Raw genomic sequence first — 26,077 nt, 5'->3', positions numbered from 1 at the left:
CCTTGATACTCCAGGCTTGTTCCCACTGATCTATAACTAACACTGGATAGACTATCCCATTGTTGCTGCCCCATCATTCTTTATCTAGATCAGTGGGAACGAGGACCGAGAAAGGATGGGAGAATGTATAAAAAAAAAGACGAATGAAAGGCACTCCTGGAGGATTAACCTTCATTTACCTGACTTTGCTCCCTCTTATGGTCATAGCCATTAGGCCGCTCTCAGATGGGATGCATATCAGGGCTGAGAGACAGGAAATGATCTGTGTCTAAAATTATCGAATACATTCAAAGACAAAATAAAGAATAGCCTTTCTCGACATCGAACAGTACATGGCCGAGCTCAAGCCTGAATTCAGGCACAACGCTTGAATTTGATCAGGCCTGATAAATGCATGAATGCATTATAAGCTCCTCTTTATATCACATGCTTACATTACACTGTAGCTAGATTAAAGTCACCATCTCTCCTTTCCTCATGGAAGCCTTTGGGAACTTTTTTTTTTTTGCTGACACGAGAATGTATGCAGGCCACCAAAAATCTACTAAGAGTCTAGCACTGGCACCAACAATATCACCCCATGGCCCAGAAACCTGTCCTGTGATGCGCCTGTCTCAATTTCATTATCCTTTCATTATCCTGAGTTCATTTATTTATTTGGTGTATAGAGTAGTATCACACAAATGATTTCCAGAAACAGAGGCCAAATCCCCAGCACTGAGCCAAATAGCTCAGAGAGGTCTGAGCTGGGCCTTCACTGGGTTCAGCCACAGTTGATGTATCATTCCCAACCTCAATATGGTTACCAAATGTACCTTGTAGAGCTTATAACGATGTACACTTAAGTGTGCTTCAAGTACAACATGTGACTAGAGCTTGATTTTATAACACCCCATGCATATGTGGGCATTAGAGACCATTACAGTTCTCAATGATGCTCTAAGTGCATTTCAGATGTCAATATGTAACTGCAAGCACAGGACTAACCTTAAACCTGTAAATCTCTTAATACCCACGGTGTTGGATTCACAGTGTGTCCTTACTGCATTTCAGTCACAGCAGGCACTAAAGGCACTGACGTTAGCGAGAGCAGGGTAACTCGCCCCCATCACAAGCCAAAGGCGCCAAGACACAGAAATAAAATCATGTTATGAAATGAATATTCCCACTCTGGGGTTACGTAATTTTAATGAGTCAGAAGGGAGTATTGACCCCAGAGGCGCTGGGCAGACCGCACTCCTGCACATGAGACTGACCAACGTGAGAATGAACCCTGGATGTGTGTGTATGCAAGGAAACAGCTCATCATTCTAGTTGCCCCAATATGCATCAGCTTCCAAGCAGCCACCACAGGGAAAGGTGTGTTTCCTGATATCATTACAAAGAAATTAGTGTCACAGTGGTGGTTGAATTCAGCAATCTGTAGGATGTGTAGATGTGATGTGCTGAGCATCCAGCAGTGAATATCACTCTTTTCTGGACAATTGTACTCAAGTAAAGTTGAACTGCAACAACTAATCAAAGTCCTATACTTTTGAAGTTCAGACTAAATATCTATTACAGAAACCTTAATCAAAACCATAAACTCTGCCACCTGCTGGTCACTTGGAGCAGAACAGGACCCATGACTGCAATGATTTTAGCTGTTATTCCCATTACAGTTTTTGCCTGTTGCTTGAACACTATAGACCCATGCTTAGACTAAAGTAACACAACTTTAAGTTTTGTTGCCAAATCTCAAGCACATGTACCTATACCTTAAACAAAAGTGCTGCTTTGCACTCTAGTTGTAATTCTACAACACACTTGCTCCTTTATGCGAGACACTTGGTCCTGCATACTACTCTCTATGTCATACATAAGACACTTCGTTCAAAAATGAAATCTCATAGTACCATTTGTTAAACACATGTATCCAAAATACAAAACACATTGGGTAATTGCAACCTCTCAAATACACACCTGCACGCACTTACTTCCAAAGCTGAACACCAATCAGCCATCTACAAAAAGCCCTCAGTTTAGCCATTGGAAATGGTGATGTGAATGGTATATTTCCCAGTGTTGTGTCATGTTTACTTGGGTGTAGAGTTTTGGCACAATGAGTGAAGTTTTGCTAGATGTATTCAAGCAAATATGTTTTATATAAAGTAGACTAGTGTATTCCTCCTGATTTGCAAGTGTATGCATATGATGCAAGTGTGTTTCATTTTGTCACCAGAGTTACATTTTGACAGAGGATGGTTGGGTTTTGATAGCAGAGTTTCAATTTGGCATAGATGTGAAAGGTTTATTTCCTAGTGTTGTGTTATATTCACTTGTGTGTAGAGTTTTGGCACAGTGAGCGAAGTTTTGCCAAATGTGTTCAAGCAACGGGCAAAAACTGTAATGCCATCAGCAAGCTCAATCTAGTTTTTCTCACGTTGTTTACCTCTAAGAAAACGTTGTTTACCATTGCTGTGTCATGAAGTTCAAGTTCAAAGTCTTAATTAATTAACAGTTAATTGTATTATATATATCAAATCAGTCCAATTGATTAAGCGCTCAGATAGGCTACTCAAATGTTTTTTGGCACACACACCCTTCATACCAGGCACATCTTGGATATCAACTCATAATCAGCTCTGGTATCAAACACGTAGTCTTGTCTGAACGATAGGAAGAGGAGACCATCTGGAGATATTCTAACAATTAAAAGATAAACTCCTCCCACTTGTTTTTGTTTTACAGGACTTCTAGAACACTCAACATTCTGTTTTAAACATGCTAACAATATAAGAGGCTCAATGACCCAGCCTATATGGTCAGTGGCAAAAGGGCAATGAAGACTATCTATGGTAAAAGGACAACAAAAGACACAAGGACAACCAATTAATTAATTGTTAATTTTAAGTGTATTCAAACTGCAATAAGCCACCAAATTAAAAAGAATAATTCTTGCCTCAAAACCCAGGTTGCTGCTAAAAAAGTTCAGTCCATAATCATTGTGGAAACATGGAGAGACTTGGTAGGTGTTATAAAAAACATTTTGAGAGCTGTGATGGCAAATAAAGATGCTTCCATTGATTATATAAGAAGTGCCTGAATAATTTGACACGTCATTTTTCATTAAAAAAAAAATGAAAAGATGAAAACGCTTGTTCTTCTGATTCCTTTTGGACACTTTTGTCATTCCATCCATTGAAATGGGTTTTGGTGCTGCAGAAGTCATTTTTTCAGGATGATGTATCTTGCCATAGAGCAAAGAATGCAAACTCTTCTTCACGAAAAACTTTCAAGTCATTGACATGACCAGCAAACTATCTGGGTCTTAATCCATGGAAGAAAATGAAGAAAATGGTGCATAACAAGACTTCACCCAAGCTTAACAGTCAACTGCTGTTTGACAAGATTGAAACCGGACTGATGAATTGGATTGAGTATCTATTCAAATGTCATCAATTCTGATTCCTCAGCTCAATTTCAAAATGCAAAAAAATAAAAAGTTTATATCACATTATATAGCTAAATTATTTATTCAAGGAGTATAAATTCATTAATTCAAAAGTTTATAAATATTAAGAGTCTCAAAATTGGTGATAAACCAAGCATCTTTACTCACCCTTGTTTGCAATAACAAAGAGGCCATTGTGTTTATGAATTAAAAGGCAGAACCTATTCTTTTCATATAGCCTTGTTTTTCAGTTCTGGCTCTCTTATTGATCCTTCTCCATTCTAACATCTTGGCTCTCAACACCATTGATGAAGATATACTGTACACTAGTGAAGTGTGTGCCTCTGTTCTATTTTTTTCCCTCTGCATGATCTGAAAGATACATCCAAACAGACCATAACAACGTGTGAAAGCAACCAAAGAGTATTACTTTAGTTGTGTACTGTTGCATAGCCCTTTTTTAATCAGTTCACTTAAAAAAACAAATTGCCCTGGGTTCACTTGATTACATTTTTACTCTATTTTCTTTAATCTTTCCTTAACTCCAACAAAACTACCACGCTCAGAAAACACTGACAACACAACCAGTCAGCACTGTTGCAACTAATTATCAGGGATGCAGAGAGGTTAACAGGGGTTAAAAGGTGTCAACTGGGTTGAGTTTATGCCTGGTTCCAGTAAACTTTAGATAATAAATATATTCTGCTTCTTCGGCCTCCTACACCTCAGAACGGCAGAGAACTTGGCGTCTTATTGGCTAGCACGTGTTGCCTTTGATGGTTTGTTGGTCAAGAAAGAGATGGTTAGAGTAAGAATGGGTCTTGGTGGGGTATAGCATTCCTTAAAATATATATATATATATATATATATATTATCCTTAATTCTTGGAATTTGCATGGATCTCATAGGTGGCCTAGATCAGTTCTCAAACTTTTTACAATGAGTGCTACCTGAGAGAACATTTGTCTTTCCAAGTACCACCATTATGACCAGCATTAAAATACGGTAGCGTAGACCAATTTAATGTATTTTACATACAGTTTTGCATTTTCTTTTCCAAGAAAGATAAAAAAAAAAAAAAAACTAGTTTAATGTAACAAATGTTAAATATGTGTTTATGTTATTTGAAGTGATTATATTATCTTCATGAAAAAAAAAAATATACATCTTGTAGACTCCCGGAGTACCACAACAAAGAGTCTGCGTACCACCAGTTGTACCCGTAACACAGTTTGAGAACCACTGGCCTAGATTGATATTGATACACAAAAGGTGATAAGTTTGCCTCATGAAATATGACACAAAGCCAAGGCTGACTACCTCAGCATCCATTTATAATGAAAGGCAGAGCAGCAATGACCTTGACAATTTAACCAACTTTATTTAGAACAGCAGCGTGAGAAGAGCGTTTACTTCTCGCCTGGTTGTTGCTGCTCTGGCATGCTTCTGATGATGTCAGAGTCACCTGTGGAGACAGAGTAGAGACAGACCCATTAGGAGATGGTATCCACTGATGGTGTCTGAAGCCATTTCATTTGCATTTATTGAAACAGCATGTACCCTATGCAAGACCGCACACAAAGTAAATGGAGCAGTCAGCAAATACCTGTGATCGTTTTTTACAGATTAGCTAAGTCTGTCTAGCCTTGTGCAAACAGACATTCAGTCTCCCTGAATGCACCTTTTTGTGAGAAGATTACCATGAGCTCAAATGAGGCCACCTGCTATTAGTCAAATTTTGATTAGCAGCATTAAAATGGTCTGGAAAGTTTGATCTTCGTATGGTATATTGTGTTCCAGAACACAGACCAACAGCTGACTTTTCTAGATCTTAACCTGGTAGGGTGCAGGTCAAGGACAATAAACTATCAACACTGACAGGTGAAATTGAGCACCGAGCTAACCTCACAATTTATTTTTTTAATTTGTTAATTTCTTGGGGATCAATAAAGTATCTATCTATCTATCTATCTATCTATCTTAATATTCAACAACCGTGGCTTTTTCTGAACTGGAACTCAATTTCATGTGAAGCATGAGATCCCTTAAGAATATTTTTCACAAAGATCCACATGCTCAAAACCTGACTCCTGTGTTTTAAAATGATGCTCTGCCAAGTTTACACTGAAATCGTAAATAATACAAAATGAACATGAATTTAGTGTAGGTGTTGGACTTCCCATGCATTAAAGAGGAACTATGCAGGATTAGCGATTTCATCTCTGGTTTCGGTTTCGTTTTTCGTTTTCGCTCGTTTTATGCTTGCATTTTCTCTGCAGAGCTTCCCCGACAGCTTTAGCGTGTATATTTATATATGTATATGCTATATTTAAATATATAAATTGCAAGCGTGGTTCTTCGTATCAGACTTCCAGATGTAAACAAGGAGCGATCGTCTCCTGCAGAAAGTTGCATAGGGTCTCTTTAACTGACCCTCTAATCTATAAATCTAGTTTTACAAATTGGACTTCTCGTGGTGGTGCATATGAAATGAAGGAGAAAAGTCCTGCTTTCTGCCTATTTAGGGGTATTCTTTTCTTATTAAGTTTCAAGGATATTGCGATGAATTTCTGTATTTTCCCCTCTTTAAATACATTGAGCATCACAGAATTGCTGGTCCATGTAACATGACTATGCTGACTATTATCATGATATGCTCTGCTGGATCAAACAGTGCAAGGCAAAACAAGACCCAAGGAATGCGCAATGAGAAAAAGCCAAGCTATGTCATAAAACTTTGGCACATCAAACAGCTGGGTTCCACAACATGTTCTTACATTTCATCACAAAAGTGAGGCAATATCAAGATAAATGGCATGTAGTGGTTGCCATTTGCTTTTCATACAACTACCAGCTTGGGAAGGATATATTGTAAGTGGAGCACATTGCAACAACTTACCGGGATCGATGATGGCCAGTGTGCACACTCTGTAATATCTTCCACAGGCTGTCCCCAGCTCAATGTTGTTGCCACTGTAGTGGTGGACACCAGTCTTGGCCAACATGGCATAGTACTCAATCTCTGATTTTCTGAGGGGAAACAAACAAAAAAAACTAATGTGGTGTTCTAATACAGTAAGTCAAAACTACAAGCAACAACAGGCTTCCAAACAATGACCATCACACACCCAGTGATGATTAACACCACCACAGACAGAGGAAAAACTAGCATCCATAACGTAAGGTCACCATGTTTCGTACGAATTCTAGGCATGTAACACCGTTCTGTACAACTGACACTTGTGGTGGAATTAAGCAATAAGCCAGTCGAGTCCGTAGTTTACTACAGAGTCCGTAGTTTTTTAAGGCATATAAACCCCCCTTAGTTGTTCTAAAATCAGCATAAACTATGGACTCGAGTCGAGGCTTATTGCTTAAGTGTCAATTGTACAGAATGGACTTACATTACTACTAAAACGATGCTAAAACAACCACTGTCAGCCAGGATTCAATCACCCATAAAGAGCTACAGCGCCCAGCAATAGCACTGTTTCATGGCATGGCAACTGTATCTAGTCCATCATCTGAGGAACACTACCTTCAGCGCCATCACACACTACCTGGAGATACATTTCCAGCATTTGCATGTTTCTGTAGGCATCTCAGTGGCTCTATTCATAAAATGCTACAATATGCCACAAAGGTGATAAGGACGTCCTGTATGCACACACAACCTACCTCAGAGCTGGGCAGTTATTGGCTAGGATAACCAGCTTGGCTTTGCCCTGACGGATCATTTTCTGGGACTGTCTGTATCCCAGCACATATTTACCGCTCTTCATCACCAACTGGAGTCGGGAGTTGATGGACTCCAGGGACTTTTTCTGAAAAGAAAAGAGAAGACTGATTAGCAGTTATCATCTGCACCCCACTATTACCAATCACTGACTGTTACTGCTGTTGTTTCCAATACAGATCCTTCATGATGAGCCTGTACAACTGACTTCAACACACGCAAAAAGTAACACAAAAGCAGAGTCGTGCTTACCACTTATTTAACTAACGTTAGTCTTTAATGGATATACACGTTGGCACAATGATCATCTTTATCAACCAGCTAACGATAACGTTGCAGTCAAAAACAGGTTACCGTGATCACGTCATCGTCGTTTTAGATACAGTCGAACATACAAATACAAGAGTGACATTCCTTTCAGCGCGGTGTCTATGTAGTGAACGTAGTGGACAACATGATTTATCAAGCGAGTTCGACAACTAACCAAGTTTGAAAGCTATACATCTGATGCTAGCTAGCCATCTAGCCAGCTACGAATCCACGTGAAGTGGCATAGCCAGCCAGCTAAGTGCGCTAACGCATGGACAGCAGCCGCGACTACTCACTGTTTTCTTTGTGGCCACCATCGTTGCCGTTTAGTCCACTCGGGCCAGCCTAAACACAAACAGACAAAAAGCACATGTTATAATTTCCTTCATATCTCCACTAAGAATACTGTACATAGATTAAATATGCGTTATTTTTCATATAAATACAGAGAGAAACCCACAGGCTGATACTCCCAATATGGCCTCGGAGAGAAAGAACATCCCAGGGTGCACCGCGGTTGAACGACCTATGGCTGTCATCGCGAGAGGAAGAATGAAGGCGCTGTGGTAGAATGTGATGCGTAAAGCTTTATTTGAGGCCTATCTATGATGTGGTGGGCCTTAACATCAATAGTCATCCATTGATGTAGACTACAATTGTTAATGTTAAACTTCCATTTAAATGAAATATAATCACATTATGATTACGTAGGCTATTGTTTGCATTGCTGTTATTAACTTTGCTGTAACACAACATTAATGCAGCCTGCCTACTAACTGTAGGCCTATGCCTTAGTTCCTAAATCTGTTTATTAGTTTGTTTGTTTGTTTGTTTGTTTGTTTATTTATTCACCTTTTCTGTAATGCTATACAGTGCTATTTCTCCAATATTTAACCACTTGTATTAGGGACAGACTGTCATTTAAGGGTTCACTTAGCTCTAAGATAAGAATAGGCTGCATTATGTGTATTTAAATGTAGGCTACATAGCCTATAGGCCTACTGTCTGATAGATGTTCTACCACCTTATGTGGTAGGCCTACAAGATCAGCACAAAAATGTATATTGTGAAAAGGTACTATGTACCCTATTAATGGATGGTCTGGCTTCACTGTCAAAAAGATAGCCTAATATTTTAAGATAGCCTACTTCTTAGCCCTCCATTGACCACCTGAGTGAAGTGATTCAAGCTGTTGATGTGAGGCGGAGAAAATAGACATAGGCGAGTTTGCTTATGAAAAGGGTCATCATCTGTAAAAATACATTTAAAAAATAATAAATCTCAACTTCATTATAAAGAAAATTATGTGGCCCTGGACTCCCACTTGGAAAACCATGTTCAGTGCATCATTTGGTGTTCTAAGTTAGGAGGGTGGTGTGTGGTAAAAGTAAAAAAAAGAATGCCCCTGTTGTTTGTTTAGCTCGAGAGGAAAGTCATGCGTTTGAGAGGTTTTTACCTACTGACCCAGGTTTAACCCTCCCCCCAAATTCTAATAGGTCATCTACGTTGTTCAATAATGGAATATAATCTATTATCAATAGGTCTGTTATATCTTTCGACAGCGGAAACGAAATGTGTAGTTCCTGCCAAGTGTGTTTTTATGCTGGATGCTTATGGTAACCGAACACAACAAATCCTCTGCCGGTGAGTTTTAACTTGATCATGCGCAAGAACTGCGCGGTTGACTGGAGCAGTAGCCTATTCCAATAATTTCATTTGAGCGGGGCAGAGGACTGCGTAGACTCGCAGCAGCGCAGAGTGACAGCGAACATCTATGCACGTTATCGGCTCGGACATTAAGGACCTCTGGCTTTTCTGTCGTATTCGGAATATATGTTTTTATAGAATGGGGTGTGCTTCTAGCAATACCGCAGGACAAGATCTAAGCTCAAAAGAGGAGAGTAATGGATCAAGTAAAGGTGGGCATGTTGCGATTTTTCTTGAAATCCAGGAATCATAAGAAAACTTTAGCCTATTAGTGTCAAGTCACTGATGTGTTGCGCATGTTTTTGTAGTGTACTTTATTCCGCATTTGTAACCTTGATTTCTTTAAGTATGCCTAGCCTACCTGAAAACATGATTGTGTAAAGAAAGGAAAGTATAGCCTACGTAGCTGCTTGGGCTTAGCACGAAATTTAGTTTTCTTACATTTGAAATAAGGATAAGCTGTTCTCAAAGTCGATGGACCTTGCTAGACTTACTGTAGGCCTACCCAAGTTGGTCAACAGTAGGCTGTCTGTATGATGAAGGGAGAGGGCACTCAGGAGTGGGACTTCCTGCTTAGTGTGTTTGCTAATATTGACAAACAAATCCTCTAATTAAAGTGGGGAATTAATTGACTCGACCTGCTCAATGCCTCTCCCCCTTAGAAACTGTTACATGGGCAGAGATAGTGTAACATCTTTAGTTTCAGCCAGAAATTCAACACCCTGCATAGTTGCTTACTTTCCTGGATCAGTTGAGCATCACCTGTATGGTACTGATTCAGCTGAGTGAGGCTGTTACAATCAACACAATGTGGTAAATGTTGTCACCTTTGTTTACAAGGATGCCACCTAAGTTGTGCTGAAATAATTTTTGTTGTATGTGGTTTCAAGTGGGGTTACAGAAGTGTTGAGAATAACACGAAAGTGAGAGAGCATAACATCCATGAACTCTGTCGCTGTTTAATAGAAGTCAGCTGTGTTACTTGATGATCTAATGTAAATCCTGAGGTTGTGAGGTCATTACAGGTGTGATGATTTACATAGTACACCTCATCATGTCCTTCCCCCATCACTTCAATCCACCACACCACACCACACACTCTATTCTTGTCATAATTATAAGCTTGACCATTGGCCAACATTCCATAGGGCCTACGATTGTGCACATTATATTTGTGGTTGTTGTTGATATCATTTAGAGACCTACTCTGAATTCACAAAGTCTGTATTTCGGTATGTTCAAATAACAACTTGCTTAACAGTCACACAGTCATATTTTATGTTCTGTGGAGACATAGTTATAGAAGTTAGTTCTGTCATATAGTGGGATGTTTTGGAATGTTCGATGACTTATAAAACTACAAGTGATGAATCTAAGCCCTCAATGTCTGATCCTGTCTGACCTTATATTGACCCATTGTCTGTTTATTTGTTTGTGCTTGTCTTCATGGGTCAGGATAGATTTGGTTACCTGTGTAAGCATCACAGGGATGTTGAAACATCGACTTGTCACCTGTCAATGACAATGCTCCTTGTTGAAAACTATTTGCTTTGATTGTAGTTTAAAGGTAGGCCTACACTATGCAGGTTTAGGTATTTTTGGTGATTGTAGAGTTCCCTGTAGAGCCACGATGTACTGTATGTGTTACTTCTTGTGACTTATCCCCCCTGTACACACGTGCAAATGCTTTTGTTTTGGAGGTGATGGATTAACAAAAGGCAAAAAGTGCTTTAGGCTATCTACTAACTGGGTAATGTTTCATGATTCCTGTAAGATTTGGGGGGTGCCGCTCTTGAGAGTTGCATGGCTGGTTCTGTTGGTACTCGCTATGTCAATGCTGTATAGCTATGCTAGATGAACAATTCACCTGTTGCAAGTTTGGTTACCATTTAATTGGCTTTGTAAAGTTGAAAATCTTGCATAGTGTACCTTTAATTGGTTGTCTGATAGGACCTTAAGATGGGTAAAAAAAAATCCCTGTAATAAATTCCGCTCTGTTGCACTTACATTCGCAGCAAATGGAAATGGTGGCATTTCTTCAGAGGACAAAGGGAAATCAGATAAAACACCAGAAAACCCTAAGGACAGCCCAAAGAAAGATAATCTTGACACCCCTGCCCCTAACAAAAGCCCACCACCGAAGAAGGAAGATGTCCCGAAGGATGAGCCTGACAAAAACCCACCACCGAAGAAGGAAGATGTCCCGAAGGATGCGCCTGACAACCCTGATAAGGATAACCCTTCTGGGCCATCCACCCCACCAAAAGGTGAGGATCTCACCTTTACCTTTACATAACACTTTTAAATGTGGAGGGATATAGCTCATGTGGTTATGGTAAAAAAGTTTGTGCACATCCCAGGTCAAAGTGCAGAACAAGGGTAAATCATAAAAAATGGAAAAAGGTTAGCACACTTGAAATCCTTCTTTTTAGTTTTCTTTTCTTTTCTTTAGCGCAGAATAATAACGTTTCAGACCACACGGCCGAAACGTCATTATTCTGTGCTAAAGAAAAGAAAATATATAGCTCATGCCATTACAACTTGACACTTACTATTCAGAGGAAGAGATATGGCAGAGGCAAGAGAGAAGAAACACTTCTATAGTTTCTAGAGACTGAAGCATTTGGAGAGTTACTTGTGCCGTGACTCCGTCCTCCCCCCCAGGACTACTCTTCCATGCTACAGGCTGTGTTACTATGGGTTTCCAGTACACAAGCCGGTTGTCGTATTTTAATTAACTCACAAGGGTAGTTATTAACCTGAAAACCCTTTTCAAATGTGGCAGTAGGACAGAGGGTACACATGCACTCAATTCAAAATATGTCGTCTGTCACAGCTTGATATCTAATTACTTATTAGGAGCTGTCTTTAACCAAAACCCAAAGGGAACAGTCACATGGAATGTTAGTGACATTTTTGTACATCCCACAATTTGCTGCTTCCCTGGGCTGTAGATACATGTATATATGTAAATGCTAATTGCTGGTATAATGCAAATGTAGCTGAATATAACAGATGGTTCCCGTTTATATAATGCAAAATTGCCAAGACATTACATTGACCATCTGCGGATAAGCAACAAAGGCTTGCAGTTTCTAGGCTGTAATTATTTGCTTAGTACATTTTGAATGACTTCATAATAGTAGTTGAAGGGTGCTTTGAGGTTAACTAAGAGTCACAGGAGCTTGTTTGATGAGACACAGTGCTTGACACCAGAGGAAAGGAAGGTGTGATGTTGGCAGGTAGAGCTGTCATTGACATCAGCCTGAGCTGGCTGTGACAACAAAACCTGCAGTTTGCAATGTGAAACTTTCTAAGAGGACAGCAAATGGTGCCAGATGGCTACCATACAGTCGATTCAATTCTGTATTTTTTCTTAAAATGCTGATGAAATCATTAGACAACCTGTAGGTCCATTTTTTTTGTCCGACTTTCCTTTCAACGTTTTGTTTTAAAAACTGTTATCTGGTTCACAGTTTAGTTTAATGATTAGGGCCTATGCTAAACTTCCAAAATAAACAAGTGGATGTTACACTTAAAACATTTTAAATAGATTACAGACTACCCTTTATAATGAATGTTTACTGTATGTTGATATGTTGTGTGTCTGTGTCTTGTCATCTGGCAGATTATGTAAACCAAATTTCCGTTTTACGGACAAATAAAGTTTTATCTTATCTTATCTTATCTTATCTTATGTTAGTAATGATGACAATCATTCTCTACTTTCATCTTCATTAGGGGGGGTAACAAATAACCCTGAGTCCCAAAAAGATGAGCAACCAAAGCCCTCAAAAGATGAGCAACCAAAAGACCCCTCAAAAGATGAGCAACCAAAGCCCTCAAAAGATGAGCAACCAAAGCCCTCAAAAGATGAGCAACCAAAAGACCTCTCAAAAGATGAGCAACCAAAAGACCCCTCAAAAGATGAGCAACCAAAAGAAAAACCTGAAGGTGAAGAAGGTGAGAGAAAAACCTATTTAGTGAGAAATGAGCATCCTGGCTCTCTGTTCTGCCATACTCCAGCAGTACACTACACTCTACACTCCAGCAGTACACTACAGTACTACACTCCAGCAGTACATTCCACTCAACACTCCAGCAGTACATTACACTCAATACTCCAGCAGTACACTACAGTATGCTATACACTCCAGCAGTACATTACACTCAATACTCCAGCAGTACACTACAGTAAGCTACACTCCAGCAGTACACTACACTCAACACTCCAGCAGTACACTACAGTATACTACACTCCAGCAGTACACTACACTCAACACTCCAGCAGTACATTACACTCAACACATTGACGTTATTCCCTATCCTCTCTTCCAGGTCCCAAGGAGGGATCGTAAGACTGCACCAGAGATGGACTTATGCTCACACAATCCCATGATGCTCCCCAAATTTCTCAATGTGCAAAAGTGAGACTGTCAATCCACAGGGAACATGTAGAGGCAGTCGAGCAGCTATTCGATTCAACTCAACTATATTTTTGCTTTATCGGTGTATCGATAGCAGATGGATGTATTTATATTTTATCAAAATTGATATAAACTGCTCACAAAAAGTAAGGAAACTTGACTTTGGCCCATTATATCTCTCTTTTAGTAATACCAACCAGTAAAGTGTTTCATATCATTTTTATCGTTGATTTGTCACCTTTACAATGAGGTATAGCTTGTAAGCATAGGGCAATCATGGAATGAGCAACACAAGCAAACATGTAAGTAGTGCCAACGAAAAATGTGCCAAAATGGCCTGTTATGCTGTTGGAATTCACCTTTGTTACTTCAAGCATTGACGATTGCACTCTCCCACAGAAATGAGGAAAACAAAACATGTTAGGCATACATTTGTTCATTTTATACTCAGTGTCAGGGTCCTCAGTAGCGTGTAGAGGATCCATATGCAGCCACAACAGCTTGGCACCTTCTTCTCATGCTGGTCACCAACCTGGCTACATTCTGCTGTGGGATGGCATTCCATTCCTCGATAAGGATCTGTTAAGTCAGCCAACCTGGTTTTGATGGTGACTCTGGCACGTACAGCATGCCCAAGCTGATCCCACAAGTGTTCACGGCAGGCCATTAGATCCTCTCCACTCCCAAATTATGGAGGTACTCTCTGATGATCCCAGCTCTATGGGGGCGAGCGTTGTCATCCTGGAGGATGGCAATTGGTCCCATATTCTGGAGATATGGAATTGCCACTGGCTCCAGAATCTCATCCCGGTATCTAACTGCATGATGGTTGCCTTCAATGATAACAAGGTCTGTCTTTCGAGTTAGGGAGATGTCACCCCACAGCAGAATGTAGCCAGGTTGGTGACCTGCATGAGAAGAAGGTGCCAAGCTGTTGTGGCTGCATATGGATCCTCTACACGCTACTGAGGACCCTGAGTATAAAATGAACAAATGTATGCCTAACATGTTTTGTTTTCCCCATTTCTGTGGGAGAGTGCAATCGTCAATGCTTGAAGTAACAAAGGTGAATTCCAATAGCATAACAGGCCATTTTGGCACATTTTTTGTTGGCACTACTTACACGTTTGCTTGTGTTGCTCATTCCATGATTGCCCTATGCTTACAAGCTATACCTCATTGTAAAGGTGACAAATCAACGATAAAAATGATATGAAACACTTTACTGGTTGGTATTACTAAAGGGGACATATAATGGGCCAAAGTCAAGTTTCCTTACTTTTTGTGAGCGGTTTAGATATAAAAGATATAAATTAAGCCTGAGTACAGGAATGGATATTTAGACCCCATTTATATAGTGGATTTAGTTTACCAAGTGAGGTTAAACTTATCAGGAACCAATTGTGCTTTCAGCGTTGTCCCTAAGGTGAGGGTCATCTATTACAATTGCCTGTTGCCAAGATAGACAAACCAGTCTCCTAGACTGGAGTCTAATAGATTGACTGTGCCTTTGTTTTCTTCTGTTGGTGTGTGGGAAGGATTTCTACGTTTGTACATACCATATTTCATCAGCACAATAACATCAGATACTATCAATTATATTGTTATATCACTTAACTTCTTTAAAAGACCCGCTTTGCTGTGAAAGTTTGACTTTTTCTATGCAGAAGTCAATATTTTGTCATTTGGAACAGACAGACTTCATCTCTCTACACTTTCTTGTATTTAACACATAATTTAGGCTATATTGCATTGTTACTTCCTTACAAATGGTCCAATTCAATTTAAGCAATTCAAAGCCAAATAATTTGCAATGATTTAAATGTCCTTCTATCCAATGTCCTTTCCAGAAACCTGAAATAAAGGGGTCGTCTGAAAATGTGCCTGTTGAGCCTGAAAGTAAGTTGATGCCAGTCATACTGGCAAGGATATGAGGGCAAAATGGGATCAACTCATTTGCATCTCTGAACCCATATGAAATGTTAAGTACCGTAATTTCCCGACAATTAGCCGCGGGTTATACATTGATTTTGCTCAATTTTTTCAGGTATGAGGTTAATACATGGGTGCAGTTAATATGGTATTATTGGTTTTGTGTCTTCTAACTTGCATAAAACACTGCCCTGCGGCTTATACACAATGCGGCTAATAAACAGGAAACTACTGTATTTACATTATTCTTCCATCTCCAAGAAGGATCTTCTTGTTGCCTGTTGTTAATGTTTGATGCATATCTGTCAACACCAGTGTCGTATGTCAGCTTGTCTGCCTAACTGAGCTGCAGAAGATGCTGTTGAAGCATGTGGCTTTTCCCCACGGTTTGTTCAGTCACTGGCCCAATTGCAGGTGTGGTAAAGCAATGGATCGAGCAGATGTCAATGAAGACCCTGTGTTGGTTAAGATCGGTGTCTATACCAATTACTTTCGAGTAGTTATTTAGTAGTCAATTTTAAGTAGATAATGTAATGTTAAGCTGATGACACATGGAGAAGCTTTTCGGGCAATGTGTGCAAGTGGTCCTAAATATTGTGCTTGTTTCTGGCACATTCTCATAGATGAGAATGGTCGACATTTTCTCTTCTGGTGAACTTAAAACATCAGTAAGCAAATAGTCATGATCATCCAACAGCAACATTGCTCTAAAAGTTCCCACAACTTCACAGACTTTGCCTCAATGCTTTAAAAAGTACCAGTATAGTTTCAGAGAATACACACAATTGCATACATTAAAGTTCTCATAAAAAGAATGGCATGATGCAAGACCACTGTCCACACAATGTTTTGCCTTTATGTAGGCCTAAAAGCATGATATTAGTTTTATCTTCAGTTTATTTACAATTTATGCATGTTTGGGCCGAAAGCATTGGTGATGGGCCCCACAACAGCCACTGCTTCAATCTCTACAAGACCACCCTGCAGAGAAAAGGATAGAGATGGGGGTCAGTGATTGAATCTTTTGCAGTAATATGCTAAATATCAATGAAAGAGATACAAGAAGGGGTCAGAGTATGTGGAGTTCTATATACCTCCACAGAGTAAACATATTTACCCTCGGTAATGCAGCAACCTGATAAGCAGCCCTGGCTGGATAGTTGCTGCTGAAAACTAAGAGAAAAAAGGTGTGAATTTTAGGGGCTTGTGCACACTATGAGTGATGAAAATGAGTGATCTAGTTGTAATGTAAAGCCAAGTAAAATGGCTTTATTTGAGGGAGGTTTCGACTCAAATACTTTTTTAAGCACATCAGGCATCGAGACCTCTTCACATGCTGTCAATTGCATGCATGTCGTAATTCTGTTGTCTTAGGCAACAAATAGGATGACACCTTGTCTATATGTAAACTATCAGCTCTTAGATGTTAATATCTCAAAAGACCAGAAGAGGCATTAAAGAAATGGCAGGTGCCTGGAGGTTATGCTCTGCCCCATTCCCAGTCTAAGACTTGGGTCATGGAAAGTTCCCGGAGGTGGGAGTCTGCACACATAGACAGGTAGTCCTCAGTCCTGGAGGATAAGGCTTAGATTTCATAGCACTTCCCTGGCTCCACTTACACACAGACCCATGGCTACTGTTACACCTGTGAACTGTGTCAATAAAGAATGCCCAGCATGCCACTGTCACCATGTCCACCAAGAGATGGGCCATGCATATAGTGGAGATGTGTTAAGGCATTTACTGGAAATGGGTCAGTGTTACCTTGATGTACCAAAATCCCAAGTAAACAAAGAAAATGAATGCAACAATGAAGTTGCAATTGCTCACTACCAGGTGTTAGTACTTGGTTATGGTCATGTGATTTGCCAGACACTTTTGTCCAAAGTAATACTACCACTTCTAGTATGTATGATAGTAGTGCTGTAGTATGCCTTTGATCCAACAGAATTATTTGAATAGCAGCATACAGTATGCGCAGAAAACTACAATCCAAGGTGGGTTAGAGGATCCATCAATCAATTTGGAGGAATGAACTGACAGGTCTGTGTACAAGTGTTAGAATCAACCCATTACATATTTTAAAACTAGGGAATTAGAGCAAAGAAAATATAAATTTATATGTGCAATGTATACAGCTTATTTTCACGTTCTGGAAAGTGAGGTTTTATATCATTTCAAAGAGATTTACTGAACAATGTTGACCTGCAGCTCTGTCTAAATGTTAACTGCCTGACATTGACATCAGTGTCTGTCTATAGCCCACGTGGAGGCCTACTGGTGTTCTCCAGTTTACAGGACTCCTTTACTTACACTGCGTATACATTTCGTTGACATTGTTGAAATCGTTCATGTCAGCCAAAAGGACAGTTGTCTTGACAACTGCAAAAAAATAATTAACTGGTGTGAGAGGGAGTCTTATTATGACCAACACACAGTGAAGAGTTTTTTGTTTTGATCCTATGGTCGCCCCCCTCCTCTCCAGGAGCCATGTCAACACATCCAAAATCCACTCAGTTGAGGTATAGTGCCATATAGTCAAAAATGAATAGGAAAAAACAATGCTTTGTAATCACACACACACATACACACAAACATAAACACACCCACATGTACGCACACACAACTGCACGCGCACACACACACACACACACACACACACACACACACACACACACACACATGCAGACAAGCAGGCACATGGACACACACACACACACATAGGTAAACACACACACATTAACACATACCCAATTACCCCCACACACTCACAAGCGAACCCACACACACAGAAGCACGCATATGCACCAAAACAAGCTCACATGCACACACTCTAGGCCAAAACTAGGGGATGGAATTGGAGATGGAGACTAATTGACTGGCGTGATTACATTTTGCAGAGAAAATGTGCAGGACTGGGCAACGGTCGCCACGGTCATATTTTGTACCGCTCTGTGGTACATCTAGTTTTAATATGGAAGAAAATGTATAAATACATTTAATGCTTTACCATTTTCATAGCCACACCCAGCAGCCTTCAGAATCTCACCCATGTTGGTGAGTGCCTAAGAGACAGAATGATACCTCTGTTACAGTGTTATAAATACTGAATATATACAGAGATTGGAGAGGATGCTACTGTTAATATCTTGCAAACTTATAAAAGAGTATAATTGTGGAGAACACTTGAAGGCTTTAGGTAGCATGTTGTCCTATAGCTGTAAGAAAAGGAGGCCTTTTCCCAGAACACTCTTCAGATGTGTCTCACCTGTTTGGCCTGAGCTTGCACCCCTCCAGGAACCATCTGCCCAGATGCCGTGTCCACTCCCAGCTGTCCAGATATGTACATGGTCCGGTCAACCACCACAGCCTGACTGCAGAAACAACAACATACATCAATCAGTTCATTAATTCATATTTGAACACCTCAGTCAAGGCTGTGTCACACTACAAAGGTGTGTGCCAAATCCCATAACCATCACACTAGGGGCCACAGCGATACGTTTCAAAATCAACTCAATTCCACAGTTGGCAGATGGGAGTCCAAAACTGTAGTGCACCAGTCTGGTCACAAAAGACAACAATGGTAGTGGGAAGGGGCAACTTTCAGTGAAGCACAAGAAGAGGAATGAAGGAATCTTTCCTGCATACGCTAGGTGCCTCTCATTTGGGCTTTTATACGTCCTCCCTCGCTCCTCGGGCCTCGATCCTCACTGAACTACATAAAGAATGATGGGGCGGCAACAATGGGATAGTCTATCCAGTGTTAGTTATAGATCAGTGGGAACGCCCCTCGAGGATCGAGGAGAGATGTTGAGAGGCACCCACAGTGGAGGGCAGGTAAAGTGGGAAGAGACCCTGCCCCCTGCTGTACAATATGTAACATTGCAGGCAATTTCACCCAACACTGCATGCAATGCAGTCATATTTATCTCAACAGATGCAAGACAAATACTCGAGGTAGTAAAATATTATGATATGCAAATCCCTAGCAAAAAGACTTTGACAGGTCTGTACCTTGGTCAGACAGGTAATGATATCCATTGTATTGTAGTGACAATCATTGGCTAGCTTGGCAACTCACATGTGTGAAGGCTATGGCTAAGCACCATTATGTTGTCCAAGTAGCCTAATTGCTTGAGCTTCAAACTGCTGTAACCTACCTGTTGACTCCTTGTCGTAGGGGTGCTTTAGGTGTGTATGGTATTGTCCTCCGAATAGCATCCATTGTAACTGTGGTTAGAAAATGACCGGTCTCCACCTCAGCAACTGTCACAACAATGTCGACTACAGAAACAAGGCTACTGCAATAAGCTTAAGTATACCCTTTGACCCGCCCATGAAATAGGCTAGTAAATGTTTGATTTCAACACATTGCGTCTACTTCCTACTCCTAACTAATTTCACGCAAGATGATCTAGCATGACAGGAGCCAATTGTGTGTTTTACGTATCAGGAACCAATTGTGCTTTCAGCATTGTCCCTTAGGTGAGGGTCACTTATGTCATCTATACAATTGCCTGTTGCCAAGATAGACAAACCAGTCTCCTAGACTGGCGTCTAATAGATTGACTGTGCCTTTGTTTTCTTCTGCAGGTGTGTGGGAAGGATTTCTACTTTTGTAAATATACCATATTTCATCAGCACAATAACATCAGATAGTATATCAACTAAACTGCTCACAAAAAGAAAGGAAACTTGACTTTGGCCCATTATATTTCCCCTTTAGTAATACCAACCAGTAAAGTGTTTCATATCATTTTTAACGTTGATTTGTCACCTTTACAATGAGGTATAGCTTGTAAGCATAGGGCAATCATGGAATGAGCAACACAAGCAAACGTGTAAGTAGTGCCGACGAAAAATGTGCCAAAATGGCCTGTTATGCTGTTGGAATTCACCTTTGTTACTTCAAGCATTGACGATTGCACTCTCCCACAGAAATGAGGAAAACAAAACATGTTAGGCATACATTTGTTCATTTTATACTCAGTGTCAGGGTCCTCAGTAGCGTGTAGAGGATCCATATGCAGCCACAACAGCTTGGCACCTTCTTCTCATGCTGGTCACCAACCTGGCTACATTCTGCTGTGTGTGGAATGGCATTCCATTCCTCGATAAGGATCTGTTGTAAGTCAGCCAACCTGGTTTTGTTGGTGACTCTGGCACGTGCAGCACGCCCAAGCTGATCCCACAAGTGTTCACGGCAGGCCATTCGATCCTCTCCACTCCCAAATTCTGGAGGTACTCTCTGATGATCCCAGCTCTATGGGGGCGAGCGTTGTCATCCTGGAGGATGGCAATTGGTCCCATATTCTGGAGATATGGAATTGCCACTGGCTCCAGAATCTCATCCCGGTATCTAACTGCACAATGATAACAAGGTCTGTCTTTCCAGTTAGGGAGATGTCACCCCACAGCAGAATGTAGCCAGGTTGGTGACCTGGCTGCATGAGAAGAAGGTGCCAAGCTGTTGTGGCTGCATATGGATCCTCTACACGCTACTGAGGACCCTGACACTGAGTATAAAATGAACAAATGTATGCCTAACAGGTTTTGTTTTCCTCATTTCTGAGGGAGAGTGCAATCGTCAATGCTTGAAGTAACAAAGGTGAATTCCAACAGCATAACAGGCCATTTTGGCACATTTTTTGTTGGCACTACTTACACGTTTGCTTGTGTTGCTCATTCCATGATTGCCCTATGCTTACAAGCTATACCTCATTGTAAAGGTGACAAATCAACGATAAAAATGATATGAAACACTTTACTGGTTGGTATTACTAAAGGGGAGATATAATGGGCCAAAGTCAAGTTTCCTTACTTTTTGTGAGCGGTTTATATTGTGATATCGCTTAACTTCTTTAAAAGAGAAGCTTTGCTGTGAACGTTCAACTATTTCTGCACTTCTTTTCAATGGATAGTCTTTACACTTTATTGTATTTAACATACTTAGGCTAAATTGCATTGTCACTTCCTTACAAATGATCCAATACAATTGAAACAATTCAAAGCCAAATAATTTGTAAAGATTCAAATGTCCTTTATCCACTGAACTCCCCTGAAACCTGAAATAAAGGGTCAACTGAAAATGTGCCTGGTCAACCTGAAAGTAAATTGATGCCAATCATACTGGCATGGATATTGATGCCAATCATACTGGCATGGATATTGATGCCAGTATGATCCACTAGCATGGATACAGAGGGCAAGATGAGATCAACTCATTTGCATCTCTGAAACCATATGAAATGTTAGTATTTGCATTATTCTTCCATCTCCAAGAAGAATCTTCCTGTTGCCTGTTGTTAATGTTTGATGCATATCGGTCAGCACCAGTGTCGTATGTCAGCTTGTCTGCCTAACTGAGCTGCAGAAGATGCTGTTGAAGCATGTGGCTTGTCCGTACGGTTTGTTCAGTCACTGGCCCAATTGCAGGTGTGGCAGGTGTGTACGCGCAAATTACATGAAAATTGTTGCTGGATAAAACAATGACATGATGCAAGATGTTCACACAATGTTTTGCCTTTATGTAAAAAAAACAGTGCTGGCAGACTAAAATCTATTTTGGCCCACTGGGGTAGAAACCGATGTTCTTCAATGATATTAGTTGCATCTTCAGTTTATTTACAATTTATGGATGTTTGGGCCAGCGAATCAGGACGCGTTGGTGATGGGCCCCACAGCAGCCACTGCTTCAATCTCCACAAGACCACCCTGCAGAGAAAAGGATAGAGATGGGGGTCACTGATTGAATCTTTTGCAGTAATATGGTAAATATCAATGAAAGAGATACAAGAAGGGGTCAGAGTATGTGGAGTTCTGTATACTTCCACGGAGTAAACATACTTACCCTCGGTAATGCAGCAACCTGATAAGCAGCCCTGGCTGGAAAGTTGCTGCTGAAAACTGTAAGAGAAAAGGTGTGAATTTTAGTTGTCATTTTTGGGGCTTGTGCACGTTATGAGTGAATATGAGTGATCTCATTAGTTACAATGTAAAGCCAGGTAATGGCTTTATTTGAGGGAGGTTTTGACACAAATACTTTTTCAAGCACATCAGATACATCACTTCAACTGACCTATTGGCATACTGTCAATTGCATGCATGACGTAATTCTGTTTTCTTAGGCAATAAATAGGATAAAACCTTGTCTATACACTAATCCAGCGCGAACTTTATGGGCGCTGCCATCTTGAATATCGCCATTACTGCGTGCCTGCGAGTGTGACGAGTGACACTTGCCTGTGCTTTTCAATGAAAGCATCCTGTCAGAGAATGTCTAACAGAGGTCCTGCTCATGAATGAAAATGTCAGGTGAAAGGGAACATTGGATCAATGATGTCAGACTGTACCAAAACTTACCAATGAAGGTAATTTATTAACACCATAAGGTATTAAGACGTGTATTAATGACAGCTAACCTCTGCAACAGCCGCCTATGGAACCAACGGGCTAATTTCTTAGCAGCCAGGCACGCAGTAATGGCAGCGTTGTGTTACTTCCGTGTTTCGCTGGATTATTGTATATGTAAAATATCATGAACATCAACAGTAGCTTTAGCTTAACCAAGTGCTCAGTTAGTGTAGCATAAGAACCCTTGAGGAAGCTCTTAGATGTTAATGTATGCCTGTTCAATATGTTCTGCCCCATTCCCAGTCTAAGACTTGGGTCACAGAAAGTTCCCGGTGGTGGGAGTCTGCACACATCGGACAGGTAGTCCTCGGTCCTGGAGGATAAGGCTTAGATTTCATAGACCTTCCCTGGCTCCACTTACACACAGTCCCATGGCTACTGTTACACCTGTGAACTGTGTCAATAAAGAATGCCCAGCATGCCACTGTCACCAGTAGCAAGCGATGGGCCATGCATATAGTGGAGATGCGTTAAGGCATTTACTGGAAATGGTTCAGTGCTGCCAAAATCCCAAGTAAACAAAGAAAATCAATGCAACACTGAAGTTGCAATAGCTCACTACCAGGTGTTAGTACTTGGTTATGGTCACAGGATTGGCAGATGCTTTTGTCCCAAGCAATACTACTGCCACTTCTAGTACTTATAGTAGTACTACTTTGTAGTATGCCTTTAATCCATCAGAATTATTTGTATAGCACCATATGTGCAAAAAAACTACAATCCAAGGTGGGTTAGAGGATCCATCAATCAATTTGGAAGAATGAGCTGACATGTGTACTGTGTGTACAAGCATCAGAATCGACCCATTACATATTTTATAACCAAGAAAATCTTTGGGCATAGAAAGCATAAAAGAATATCGCACATATAAATAATATTTATATGTGCGATGTCTACAGCTATGCTTATTTTCACGTATTTCTGGAACATAATAAAGAGGTTTTATATTACTTTCAAAGAGATTTACTGAACAATGTTGACCTGCAGCTCTGTCTAAATGTTAACCACCTGACATTGACATCAGTGTCTAGGCTACTTGGAGGCTGGTGTTCTCCAGTTTACAGTTGGACTCATTTACTTACACTGCTTGTAAATTTCGTTGACATTGTTGAAATCGTTCATGTCAGCCAAAAGGACAGTTGTCTTGACAACTGCAAAAAAAGAATTAACTGGTGTGAGAAGGACTCTTATTTTAATAAGGAAGAAAGAGTAAAAAATACATTTAATGCTTTACCATTTTCATAGCCACATCCAGCAGCCTTCAGAATCTCACCCATGTTGGTGAGTGCCTAAGAGAGGGAAGGATACCTCTGTTACAGTGTTATAAATACTGAATGTTTCTAAGAAATCAGAGATGATGCTACTGCTAATATCTTGCCAACTTTAGCAGAGAGTATAATTGTGGAGAACACTTTAAGGCTTTAGGTAGCATGTTGTCCTATCCATAAGAAGTAAAAGAAGAGAAGTCGCACACAAAAGCTGAATTATAAGAACTTGTATTGATAACATAAACCAAAATATATTAAGACAGAATAAATGAGAGACAAACGTTTCGGGTTTAGCCCATCATCAGTGTTCCCAATTGGGAATTTACTACTTTTGGAGTTACGCACCAAGCGAAACACAAGGCAAGACAAAGGTGCGGATGCCACTTTTACTAACGTCCTATCCATAAGAAAAGGAGCCACAACACTATACTAGGTCTGCAGATGTGTCTCACCTGTTTGGCCTGAGCTTGCACCCCTCCAGGGACCAGCTGCCCAGATGCCGTATCCAGACCCAGCTGTCCAGATATGTACATGGTCCGGTCAACCACCACAGCCTGACTGCAGAAACAACATTAATCGATTCATTCATTCATATTTGAACACTTCAGTCAAGGCTGTGTCACACTAGGGGGCACAAGAACACGAGAAAATAAATGAAGGAATCATTTCTGAGGGCAAAGTTGGAAGGGAACCTGCCCCCTGCTGCACAATATGTCACATTGCAGGCAATTTCACCCAACACTGCATGTACGCAATCATATTTATCTCAACACCTGCAAGACAAATACTCGAGGTAATAAAACAATTTTATAAGTATGCAAATCCCTAAAAGGGAACTTTGAAAAAGACTTTGACAGATCTGCACTTTGATCTAATAGATAATGATCTCCATTGTATTGCAGCGACAACCATTGGCTGATTTGGCAACTCCCCTCGCGTCAAGTGCACGATGGAAAGCACCGTTATGTTGTCCAAGTAGCCTAATTGTTTGAGCTTACCTAACTTCCACATTCACTTTTAAATACTATACCCATTGTTCTTCCCTACGCACACATGCATTAAAAGGATTATTAAAGGTAACTAACTCTATACACCCCAAGTGTTAATGAAACCTCAAACTGCCGCAACCAACCTGTAGATTCCTTGTCGTATGGGTGCTTTAGGTGTGTATGGTATTTTCCTCCGAATAGCATCCATTGTGACTAGGTTAGAAAATGAACTGTCTCCACCTCAGCAACTGTCACACCAATGCTGACTTCAGAAACAAGGCCACTGCGATAAGCTTGGGTAGCAGCTACACCCTTTGACCCGCCCATGAAATAGTCTAGTAAATGTTTGATTTCAGTGACATTGAGTCTTTTGCCTACTTCTCACGCACCAAGAAACCACAGACTGCAAATAAGAACGAGTTTAAAATAATAAAAAAAAAGTAGGCCTACACTGGCAATATGTTTCAGGACCATCACGTGTTTGGTCCACTGAAGCTAACGTTAAATCTCTGAAAGATGATATGATCTAGCATGACAAATTATGCATATCCTGACAAAAATAATCAACTCAATCAATATTGATGCAACCTACCTGTACGGCCCAATTGCTGCTGGAGCGGTATCTGTGTGGATTATCTTTCTAACTGTCGCCATGCTGCTCAAACCCCTGTCTGCGATTAAAGAGTACTGGCTTGGACAGGAATGGGACAGAAATGGCACAGACTACAGTTACTTAAGATTCTTACAGCTGTTGCTCAAGTGTTCAACTACCACAATAACTGATATATTGGCGCATATGAAAATAATAAACCCCATACGCTATTACCATGTGCACTTTAAAACTCAAACAAAATAGTTCT

At 40.4% G+C, this 26,077-nt stretch overlaps 4 protein-coding genes across 6 annotated transcripts; 1 reads left to right on the top strand and 3 right to left on the bottom strand.

Annotated features, from left to right (window-relative positions):
• Nucleotides 1-4,794: 4,794 nt before the first annotated feature.
• rpl30 (ribosomal protein L30) lies at nt 4,795-8,046 on the bottom strand. Its single transcript, XM_062529578.1, has 5 exons — nt 7,939-8,046; nt 7,775-7,823; nt 7,112-7,257; nt 6,333-6,463; nt 4,795-4,898 (listed from the first exon to the last, which is right to left on the bottom strand). Exons 2-5 carry the CDS (start codon nt 7,793-7,795, stop codon nt 4,843-4,845), a joined length of 354 nt encoding a protein of 117 aa, XP_062385562.1. The 5' UTR covers nt 7,796-7,823; nt 7,939-8,046; the 3' UTR covers nt 4,795-4,842.
• Nucleotides 8,047-9,132: 1,086 nt separating this feature from the next.
• On the top strand, nt 9,133-13,737 carry LOC134072920 (protein TsetseEP-like). Its single transcript, XM_062529804.1, has 4 exons — nt 9,133-9,397; nt 11,201-11,452; nt 12,927-13,148; nt 13,524-13,737. The coding sequence occupies exons 1-4, from the start codon at nt 9,253-9,255 to the stop codon at nt 13,541-13,543; spliced, it is 639 nt and encodes a 212-aa protein (XP_062385788.1). The 5' UTR covers nt 9,133-9,252; the 3' UTR covers nt 13,544-13,737.
• A 2,537-nt stretch (nt 13,738-16,274) lies between these two features.
• On the bottom strand, nt 16,275-19,878 carry LOC134072578 (2-iminobutanoate/2-iminopropanoate deaminase-like). 2 transcript variants are annotated; one of them, XM_062529333.1, is made up of 6 exons: nt 19,708-19,874; nt 18,813-18,918; nt 18,555-18,609; nt 17,858-17,926; nt 16,662-16,717; nt 16,275-16,525 (listed from the first exon to the last, which is right to left on the bottom strand). In XM_062529333.1, the coding sequence occupies exons 1-6, from the start codon at nt 19,770-19,772 to the stop codon at nt 16,445-16,447; spliced, it is 432 nt and encodes a 143-aa protein (XP_062385317.1). In that variant the 5' UTR covers nt 19,773-19,874; the 3' UTR covers nt 16,275-16,444. The 2 variants fall into 2 exon arrangements, with proteins under 2 accessions (XP_062385317.1, XP_062385318.1); XM_062529334.1 differs by lacking the exon at nt 17,858-17,926 and having other exon boundaries at nt 19,708-19,878.
• Nucleotides 19,879-22,053: 2,175 nt separating this feature from the next.
• LOC134072579 (2-iminobutanoate/2-iminopropanoate deaminase-like) lies at nt 22,054-25,918 on the bottom strand. Of its 2 annotated transcripts, none has more exons than XM_062529336.1 (6): nt 25,810-25,918; nt 24,681-24,786; nt 24,195-24,249; nt 24,043-24,111; nt 22,398-22,453; nt 22,054-22,261 (listed from the first exon to the last, which is right to left on the bottom strand). In XM_062529336.1, the coding sequence occupies exons 1-6, from the start codon at nt 25,869-25,871 to the stop codon at nt 22,202-22,204; spliced, it is 408 nt and encodes a 135-aa protein (XP_062385320.1). In that variant the 5' UTR covers nt 25,872-25,918; the 3' UTR covers nt 22,054-22,201. The 2 variants fall into 2 exon arrangements, with proteins under 2 accessions (XP_062385320.1, XP_062385319.1); XM_062529335.1 differs by lacking the exon at nt 25,810-25,918 and adding an exon at nt 25,361-25,516.
• Between the last annotated feature and the right edge of the window lie 159 nt (nt 25,919-26,077).

Source organism: Sardina pilchardus, chromosome 24 (genome assembly GCF_963854185.1).
Source record: "Sardina pilchardus chromosome 24, fSarPil1.1, whole genome shotgun sequence".
Classification (NCBI taxonomy): Eukaryota; Metazoa; Chordata; class Actinopteri; order Clupeiformes; family Clupeidae; genus Sardina; species Sardina pilchardus.
Note: the sequence above shows the minus strand (reverse complement) of the source record. Positions and strands in the feature narration are given on the sequence as shown.